The sequence below is a fragment of the Cervus canadensis genome, chromosome 17 (genome assembly GCF_019320065.1).
Source record: "Cervus canadensis isolate Bull #8, Minnesota chromosome 17, ASM1932006v1, whole genome shotgun sequence".
In the NCBI taxonomy this organism is placed as follows: Eukaryota; Metazoa; Chordata; class Mammalia; order Artiodactyla; family Cervidae; genus Cervus; species Cervus canadensis.
The window spans coordinates 34,678,773-34,688,548 of record NC_057402.1 but is presented as its reverse complement, the minus strand read 5'-3'; the positions used below and the strand labels follow the sequence as shown (position 1 = coordinate 34,688,548).

Here is a 9,776-nt window from a genome sequence, read left to right as displayed (position 1 = left end):
TGGGCAGGCTCAGTCCTCAGCCCGGGGGTGAGCCCCTGACTGAGATTGCTTGTCCTCTTCCATGGTACTTTATTGTTCCGGTACTTCCACATTCACAGTTGCTGGTCTTGGAGGAGAGGGGCCTCTTTGAGCACACCCTATCCCCGTCTTAGACGGGGCTTCTCTCTCCTACCCCATTCACGTGGGCGATCTCTAATAAGATGCTGTCCAGCCTGCATGGGATTTCTCGGTGACCTCGTCCGCTGGCCTCTGCTAACTCCCGTTAGGCCCGCGAGGACCTGAGTATCTTCAAGTGGATCTTGCGGGTACTGGCGGGTCATCTGATTTCCTGTGCAGGTGAAGGCGCAGGTTCCCAAGAGCCGCACCTGGAGCACCTGGAGGGGCGGGGCGCGGGGGCGGTGAGCGCCAGCGCCCCGCCTGCCTCGCTGCACTTCCGGCGGGCGCCGCTTGGGGCAGTGTGGAGTCCGGTCTTCCCGCCGCGCGCGCGCTCACCTCTCTTGGCCGGAACCCCGGCTCCGGGAACCAGGAAGAGCCCGGCCGCGGGCGCGGGCTGTCGGGATGGCGGGGTCCGGCTGGGGCCCCCCGCGGTTGGACGGCTTCATTCTCACCGAGCGCCTGGGCAGTGGCACATATGCTACGGTGTACAAGGCCTACGCCAAGGTGGGTGCGGGGCGCCTCGGGGCTTCTGTGCGAGGCAGCAATCGGGGGCTCGAGAACTTCTGAGGTTCTGGCCCCGGTGCCCGCCAGACGCTGAGCAAGCCCAGGCCGGGAAACGGGGAGAGGTTGAGACGGCGTGAGTTAAGGGTCCACGGCCTGGCCTATGCCAGGTCGACCTTCTGTGGAGGAGGTGTGCGGTGACCGCCACAGATAGTTCTTCAAAACAAATACACACCGCTGTTGTGCGGAGAAACGAGTGAAGACCTCGGAGCCTCGGCGTCAGTGGCTGAAGAGTAGGCTCCAAACAGGGAGGATACCTGTGGGCTGGGAGGAGCCTGGGGCAGGGTTCTAGAAGGCTGGACCCACTTAGGAAGCAGAGTGGGCAGTTTAGAACAGTGAATAACATGCCTTAGCAGGGGCACTCTAGAATACAATGAAAGGGATTGTGAAGCAGAGAGGCTAGTGGGAAAGCCAGGATTCCAGAATCTTGGTGCCTTATTGGCTTGAGAAAGGGCAGCTGGGCAACCTGGATGCTGGTGTGAGTGGGTAGACCCAGAGAGGAGGAGCAGGGCAGAGGGGACCAGAGCCCTTCTGGCCATGCGTGGTTCCTGGCTCTCTCAAGGCAGAGCCCTTGAATCTCCTGTCCCCACAGAAGGATACTCGGGAGGTGGTAGCCATAAAGTGTGTGGCCAAGAAGAGTCTGAACAAGGCATCCGTGGAAAACCTCCTGACAGAGATTGAGATCCTCAAGGGCATTCGACACCCCCACATTGTACAGCTGAAAGACTTCCAGGTGTGGGCTTGGGATGGGGTGACCACCAAAGGGGGCTGAGAAGGGCCACTCTCTTCAAGCCTCCTCTCTGCCTCTAACCCCAGTGGGACAGTGACAACATCTACCTCATCATGGAGTTCTGCGCAGGAGGTGACCTGTCTCGCTTCATCCACACCCGCAGGATTCTGCCTGAGAAGGTGGCTCGGGTCTTCATGCAGCAGTTGGGTAAAAGCCCCTGACCCCAGCCTGACGCCCCTTCCCATGATCTCTGCTCTCCCACCCCACCCTTGCCCCAGGCTTAGAGCTGTGACACTCTTAGCAGTTGCCTGCCATCCCAGCTTGGATTTGTAGGGCCCATCCTTCGTTTTGCCCATCCCTGGTTAAGGATGCTGTGAGAGAGGTGGAGAGGAGAGTCCCATCTGTGGGGAGTACAAGCTTCCACACGTGAAACATATTCAGTAACAGAAAGATCTCGTGGAACTTTCCGAAGACCCAAGTGTTTCGCCAAGGAAAAGAGCAAGGGCCTAAAGGGCTGGGGCATCTAAGGAGGCTTCTAGGAGGAGGGGAGACTTGTGAAGGGGTACAAGGGAGGAAGGAGGTCACTCGAGGTGGGGGTAGGGCAAAGTCTTAGCAGAGAGGGGAGCCTGGTGCTTGTATGTAGAGCACTTGGTAGGGACTTTGCTGGTGGTCCAGTGGTTAGATCAGACTCTGCATTCCCAACGCAGGGGCCCAGATTCAATCCCTGGTCAGAGAACTAGATCCCACATGCCACAGCTGAGATGCAGCACAGGCAAAAAAAAAAAAAGCATTTGGTAGACCAGGCCAGAACTGGGGTTGGGCAGGCAGGCAGGTAAGAGAGGGGATGGGAGAGATAGGCTTCTCTGACCTGTCACTCTGCACGGTTCCTACTGCCTAGCCAGTGCCCTGCAGTTCTTACATGAACGGAACATCTCTCACCTGGACCTGAAGCCACAGAACATTCTGCTGAGCTCCCTGGAGAAGCCCCACCTTAAACTGGCAGGTGTGAGTCTGGAACGGAAGGTGTGGAGGTTTGGAGGGTGGGTGTGCAGAGGCCACCTTCTGCCTGAGCTCGCTCAGCAGCCCTGGTTCTCATGGAGCCCTCTATTGAGTCATCAGACAGCAACAGGCTGGGATGTCCAGGGACGGGCCCCGTCACCAAAAGATAGGGCCTTTCTCAGGCTACCTGTGCTTGACGCCAGTGATGTGATATCCTGGTTGGGGTCAGGGTTCAAAGTGTGACCAGACTTAGTTTTTTATCCATCACCAGACTGTGACTCAGTCTGGGGCAGTGTTGGAAAGTGTGGAATGGGGAAAGGGGTAGTTGTGGCCCCTGATAAAATTTGGAGGAGAACTGACTTGAAGTTGGAGGCCAGAGAGGTCCACGGAGCTGGGTAGGACAGTGAGGGGGAGGTCAACCCCTAGTGAGCCCTTATCCTCATTGCTGGTGTGATCAGGGTGGGCTTCCTGGGAAGAGGTGTGCGGGGGGGGCTGTGCGGGACGGGTAGAATATATGCCCTCAAAGAGGTAGAAGGGTTTGTGGTGAGAGAAACGACATGAGCAAGGTAGGGAAGTGGGGTTAATCCTGGTGAGTCTAGAGGGTGGGAGGAGCCCTGCCCTGGAGCCCAAGGGGGAGGCTATAAAGCAAGAGCAGAAACTGAGCCCTGCTGCCTGGCCTCTTGCCTGCAGACTTTGGCTTTGCACAGCACATGTCCCCCCGGGATGAGAAGCACGTGCTTCGTGGCTCCCCTCTCTACATGGCTCCCGAGATGGTGTGTCAGCGGCAGTACGATGCCCGTGTAGACCTCTGGTCTGTGGGGGTCATCCTGTATGGTGAGAGCTCTGTCCCCTGCCCCCACGTGCGGTCTGCAGTGTGTCTCCTCAGGCAGAGCATCACTGGGCCACTCCTGAAGGGTTTTAATGAGAACCCTGACTCTCCTGGTCTGGGGCCCTTCTCCAGGAGTGGGCCAGGCCCAGCTTGACCCTATCCCCTCCCAGCCTGCCCTCTGCCTCCCTTCCACAGAAGCCCTCTTCGGGCAGCCCCCCTTTGCCTCCAGGTCGTTCTCAGAGCTGGAAGAGAAGATCCGGAGCAACCGGGTTATTGAGGTAGGTCTGGTAGGGCCTTCGAAACTATGAGGGGCTGCGGGAGTCAGGGCCCTGAGGTGGCAGAGCTCACTGCCACCTGCAGACTGGAGTGTGGGCTCCAGGCCACCACTGTGGAGCTGGGCACGCTCTAGCCTGAAGGTTGGCTCTATTCAGTCCCGGGAACCCAGATCAACCATAGTGGGGAGCAAAAGGCCTGCCCTACAGCCTGTTACAGGTTCCCCATGGGGAGAAGGGCTTCCCAGGTGGCTCAGTGGTAAAGAATCTGCCTGCCAATGCAGGAGATGCATGTTTATCCCTGTGTTGGGAAGATCCCCTGGAGGAGGAAATGGCAACCCACTCCAGTATTCTTGGCTGGAGAATCCCATGGACAGAGGAGCCTAGCAGGCTACATCCATAGAACCACAAAGACAGGAGCCTGGGGAGGAGGCTTGGCTCTCACTGGCTGTCACACTCTGACCTGTCACTCTTTCTCCTCGTCTCATATTCTCCATCTGTCAGATGTGTGTCTTGGGGGGCCCCCAGGACAGGGTGGTCCTGACAGGCCCCTGGGGCTGGGGGCCAGGGTGCCAGAGCCCAGTGTGATCTGTTCCATCCCGACCCCCGCAGCTCCCCCTGCGGCCCCAACTCTCCCAGGACTGCCGAGATCTGCTGCAGCGGCTTCTGGAGCGGGACCCCAGCCGCCGCATCTCCTTCCAGGACTTCTTCGCCCACCCTTGGGTGGACCTGGAGCACATGCCCAGTGGGGAGAGCCTGGCACGAGCAGTGAGCAGCCAGTGGAGACGGGTGGGCTGAGGGCAGGTGGAGGTTTCATTGATCCCTTTCAGTGGGGACCAGGTGACCTGCCCAGCAGGAGGCAGAGGGTGGGTTCAGGGTATGGATGACCCCTTGCAGTGAGCGTGGGGGGGTGGGCATGACTCCCGATCTGCCCTCCCGCAGACCGCCCTGGTGGTGCAGGCTGTGAAGAAGGACCAGGAAGGGGACACTCCGGCCGCCTTGTCTCTCTACTGCAAGGCCCTTGACTACTTCGTGCCCGCCCTGCACTGTGAGTGCCAGGCGGGTGCAGCAGGGCGGGGCCAGCCACAGCCACAGTGGCTGGCTTCCAGAAGCAGCTGCCCTTCCAGAATTTTGTGGGAGACAAGACAGTGGGGAAATCTGGAACTCAGTGCTTTGGGGGATCCCAGAGGGGTTGGTGTGAGGCAGGGGTCTCCTCGCTTCAGAGACCTGATTTAAACCCCCACTTTCTGCAGACGAAGTGGACGCCCAGCGGAAGAAGGCAATTAAAGCGAAGGTGATCAGAGTCCCCTGAGGACATGGGGAGGAGTCTCAGGGCCTCTGGGGGTTGGCTCTCCTAGAGGAACCTCCCTCCCTGGGAAGGGGTTCAGCCCGGCCTCAGTTGGCCCCTGACGTTGCAGTTTGGGGCAATCACTGAGGACCCAGAGGGAGAACCTGGAGCTGGGTGCTGGTGAGGGAGGGAGTGGGGGACAGCCCTTTGTCAGCCCCTTGCCCTCCAGCAGGTAGGGGAGTACGTGTCCCGGGCTGAGGAGCTCAAGGCCATCATCTCCTCCTCCAGTCAGGCCCTGCTGAGGCAGGGGACCTCTGCCCAAGACCTGCTCAGAGGTAGGCCCCGACCCCAGTTGACCACCAGTTCGCCGGCCACTTCCCTCCAGCCCAAGGGGGAGAGAGGTGGAGGTAGGCGTCCTGAGCTGAGAAAGCAGACTGCTCCTCTCACAGTGCACCTTTGCCCCTCATCCCAGAGATGGCCCGGGACAAGCCACGCCTCCTGGCTGCCCTGGAAGTGGCTTCGGCTGCCATGGCCAAGGTTTGGAGCCGCGGGAGGGGTCTGGGTGGGGCAGGAGGAATCCAAGTCATGCCCCTGGACGACCTGGTGTTCATGTGGCTGCAGGAGGAAGAGGCTGGCGGGGAGCAGGACGCGCTGGCCCTGTACCAGCGCAGTCTGGGGGAGCTGCTGCTGCTGCTGGCAGGTGAGGCCCCAGCCCCACCCTCCCCACTGGCCCCCGGCCACCCTGCCCTCACCACGCGCCCTCCCTCTCTCTGCAGCGGAGCCCCCAGGCCGGAGGCGGGAGCTGCTTCACACTGAGGTGCCCACTGGGGTTGGGAGGGTCAGTGGGGGTGGGGGGGTGGGGTTCGTCTTCCCCGTTTGCCCTGCTTCCATGTGTGGGGACCTCCTCGGGTTCCCTCAGGGTGCCCCAGGTCTGGGAGTCAGACCTCACAGACTTGCTAAGTTGGTGACCCCTGTGCACGTCATCAGGGTTCGGGTGCTTGGGTCAGGGCAGAGGGACAGGGCAGGGTCTGGGAACTGAGCAGCAGTCAGGAGGCTTCCTGGAGGAAGGGGCAGAGAAGGACTCAGGCAAGTTGTTCTCATGAGGCAGAGGGTCCCAGGGAGCATTAGGAGTGAGAAGGAGCTCAACTTGAAGGCCTCTCCTCACCCCACGTCCCTGGGCATGTCTTTCCTTGGCAGGTTCAGAATCTCATGGCTCGGGCTGAATACCTGAAGGAGCAGGTCAAGGTGGGCACGTGGGGACCCACACTGGGGCAAAGCTATGTGTGTGCTGTTCCTGTCTGCCTGTGGCTGTCTGTCCCCCGCTCCCTGCACTGTGTGTCTCTCTCTCGTTCCTATCTCCAGGCCTCTCCATCACAGTCTTGTCCTTTATGTTCTGCAGATGAAAGAGTCTCACTGGGAAGCCGAGACCCTGGACAAAGAGGGGCTGTCGGAGTCTGTTCGTAGCTGTGAGTCCTGCCCTGGGGTCTGACCCTTCACCCGAGGAGGGATGAAGACTGGGGCAGCCCTGGATTTTGCCTCTTTTGCCAGAGACCCAAGACTGACACTCCCCACTTCCCCTCCACAGCTTGTACTCTGCAATGACCCTGAAGGATGATCGGACAGATCACCGGGAACTGGGGACGCACTCACCCCAGCTGGCCCCCAGAATTCTGTGGCGCTCAGCAACACTATGGAGCAGGCTTCCTGGATGGGCAATTCTGGGACCCCCCCCATACCATAGGATCCCCAGCACCCCTTGGGAGACTCTTTAACTCCCTTGAGCGTCTAAGAGCCCACGGTGTGTGCCAGGAGCACGGGGCCTTGGCCTGGGGTGGGGAGAACTCTGGGAGAAGTGTGTTTCTGTCACGTGACTTTTGTTGGTTGCTGGTTGCTGGGCGCTGGGCCTGTTGATTTCTGGTTTTGCTCTGAGATGAGGGCCAGGGTCCTCTGCAGTGCACTCCTGCTCTTTTCACTCCCTGCCAGCAGGCAGCTGTGCCCACCCCTGTCTTTCCTGGGAGCCTCACCTCCCTCTGTGCACTGGAACAGGGCACTCCAAGACCCCTCAGGGACCACCCATCCCACCATATGCACTCAGCCCTGCAGAACTCAACCAGTCTTCCTGGGAGCTGACCCCAGCCTACCCTCTCAACATTTTAAGATTATTCTTCATGCATGAAAATAATATCTTTGGTAGAGATGGGGCAAATTTGAGAAACCCATGCCTTGTTCTTGCCCTGGTCAGGAGGGCACAAGGAGAGGGGTCCTCAATCCTCACCCCTCCCACCTTCACCCCTCTGAGGAATGCCTGTACTGACTGCAGAGCTGGTCCAAGCCTGGGATGGGGAGGCATGCGGGCTGTCTGGCCTGTCAGGCTCCGGGGGAACCAGTGATCCAGGAGACCTGGTCCTGGGTCTGACATGGCTGCTCCTCCAGTGTGTGACCCCAGGCAAGCTCCTTCCCCTTTCCCGGCCTGGGTTCTCCCCATCTCTCCAGTGGGACTATTACTCTCTCCTCAAGCCCCAACATGGGCTTCCAGGAGAACAAAGTGTCTTTAATCTGGAAAGAATATATCTCCCTGGAGTTATTTAGGCTTTTCTTTTCTAAACAATCAGAGAGGGTGTTAGTGATTGCTAATCCTTCTGTCCTTAAATGCCTCCTTGGGGCAAGAGTTGTCTGCCTTCCCTATAGGAGACTGGGTGTAAAGAATATAATTCATTGTTTTTCTATTAAATTATTTTCTGAATTTGTTCTTCTCTTCTTGCCCTGGGAAAAACAGGAGAGCCCCAGTTCACAGGCTGGGGCTAGAGGGGCCTCAGGAAAAGCTGGGTGGTCTGCAGGAGGCTGGGGGAGGTCACAGGGTTGGGGGAGTGAAAGCCACATCTGCCCCCTGCCCTCGGGGAGCCCTGGGGGTCCGGGAGGACCTGGCTGACTGGCCGCCAGTCCTCCTACCACCCAGGAGAGCAGTGGGGAGCCGCAAGCACAGGCCTCGGAACCAGGGAAGCCCTTCCTGTCTGCACGGGGAGGAGGGCCTGGTGGCAGGAGTGATTCTGTTAAACTTCTGTGCTGTACACTGCTCGTCCCAGACAGGACCCGATGCCTCCACCCCTTCTCACCCTGGGCCAGTGAGCCGGATTAGGGAAAGGGCATCCTCTAGGGTGTCTTGTGCTCATGCTCAGCTCCCTGGGGCCCCCCAAGTTGGGGTGGTTTCCAGCAGCCCTCCCCCCACCCTCTGGTGGGAGGAGCATCTTTGAGGATTTAGGGAGAGGGAGCTCACCCCCTTGGGCAGCCACCAAGGCCCTAGTTCCCTCGATGCTCAGCCTTCCATGCAGACCTTAAAGGGCTAACTTCTCCAGAAGCCTAACCGTTGGGTGGCAGTGTGGAGCAGTGACCCGGAAGACGGGAAGCAGAGCTAAAATCTGGCCTTACTCTGTGGTTCTGAAGCTTGGGACCCATTGATTAGCCTGTTTCTCAGTAAAATGAGGATGAAGGTAAATGCCCCGTGGGAATCTGCGAGGATTAAATGAGCCTGGCACACAGAATTCAAAAAATGTTATTTTCAGAGGAATGCATTCAGATTATTTCTGGGAGTGGGCTGGACAGAAAATCCTCTGAGTAAAATGAGAAGGAAGGAGGTGAATGAATGGATCCAGTTGGGTAGATAAATTGAGAGAAATGGATGGGAGGGAGAGTGGGAATGAGGAAGGATGGGGTTTGTGAAAGACTAATCAAATAGAAGGATAATGGGATAAAAGTTTGGCCCCGGAGGCCCCAGTTTCTATTTGTGGTATCTGCATTGTCAATCTGAGAACAGGGGCCTGATACCATTCTACATGTGATTGTGGAGGGGAATGGGCCCCCGTGGGGGCACTGGGTATAGGAAAGACCTGGGAGCCTGAGGCTGGTGGAGGAGGCCCTGGGGTGGGGCCCTCCCTGGGCAAGACATGATGTGTCTAAGCCACCTCCAAGGAGGGAGGCAGCCCAGCCAGAGGAGGTGGGGCTCCCTAGGGCTTTCTTTAAATGACAGAGGCCTGTGGAAATATGCTAATCTTAATAAGTTTTCTTCCCTAGGAGCGAGAGTTTCCACCTCTCACCTTTAGCACTTTGAAAGTGCCCAAGACAGGGCAGGCCACCTCTCCCTCCCAGCATCTGGGTGCTCATCCTGCCCCGTCCTCTCACCTCCACTAAGTCCCCCAAACGCAGCCAGCATTGGGCCCTCAGTCTCCCAAGGGACCAGCCCTGGGAGAAGCGGATGGGCCTCTGGAGCAGATTGAGGGACCCAGGTGTCTCTGGGGCCAGCCTGCCTGCCTGACTGGGGATGAGGAAGGACACAGAACCTTGGTTCCTGAGGGAGGTCATTTAGAAGGGCTGTTGTCCTCAGAGGCCAGCTGCCACCCCAGCCGTCCCTGAGAGGGAGATGGCCCAACCCTGAGGCTAGGGTGTGAAAGAAGGGGGCACCTTCCCCAGAGTAACTCACACCCACACCTATACATTTGAAACCCTCCCCGCCACCCCACCACACACACACACACACACACACACACACACACACACATGCTAACAGGCCACGGGCCGCAGACACCTACAAAAACACTGAAACCCACGTACAAGCTCACATACCCACGCAGACCCCACACAGACTTGCAGTCATGATCGGACAGACACAGGCGCGGTTCTTGTTGATTAGAGACAAGGCAGCCTCAGCGTTGCTGCTTCCCCAGACCCAGCCCAGCCTGGCTCCCTTGCTCTGAGCCTCACACGGATTCTGGGAACAGCGATGTCTGGCAGGCACCGGGTGGAAGGCAGGGCAGCAGGCTCCATGGTTCCCTCGCTTCCCTCATGTGTGGCTCCCCACCCCCAACCCAGCCTCAGGAGTCAGCTGGGTCAGTAGGCACTGCCAGCAGCTCGGGCTCAGCAAACGGACATCCCCCAGATGTCCCGTTG

At 58.8% G+C, this 9,776-nt stretch overlaps 1 protein-coding gene across 3 annotated transcripts; it reads left to right on the top strand.

Annotated features, from left to right (window-relative positions):
* The first annotated feature begins 462 nt into the window (after window positions 1-462).
* On the top strand, window positions 463-7,578 carry ULK3 (unc-51 like kinase 3). Of its 3 annotated transcripts, none has more exons than XM_043490327.1 (16): window positions 463-660; window positions 1,310-1,450; window positions 1,534-1,649; window positions 2,350-2,450; window positions 3,137-3,280; window positions 3,471-3,553; window positions 4,160-4,315; window positions 4,490-4,595; window positions 4,801-4,841; window positions 5,065-5,170; window positions 5,308-5,372; window positions 5,457-5,535; window positions 5,612-5,652; window positions 6,033-6,080; window positions 6,235-6,301; window positions 6,421-7,578. In XM_043490327.1, exons 1-16 carry the CDS (start codon window positions 559-561, stop codon window positions 6,435-6,437), a joined length of 1,413 nt encoding a protein of 470 aa, XP_043346262.1. In that variant the 5' UTR covers window positions 463-558; the 3' UTR covers window positions 6,438-7,578. The 3 variants fall into 3 exon arrangements, with proteins under 3 accessions (XP_043346262.1, XP_043346261.1, XP_043346260.1); XM_043490326.1 differs by having other exon boundaries at window positions 1,534-1,654; window positions 2,346-2,450; window positions 5,068-5,170; XM_043490325.1 differs by having other exon boundaries at window positions 1,534-1,654; window positions 2,346-2,450.
* The last annotated feature ends 2,198 nt before the right edge of the window (window positions 7,579-9,776 follow it).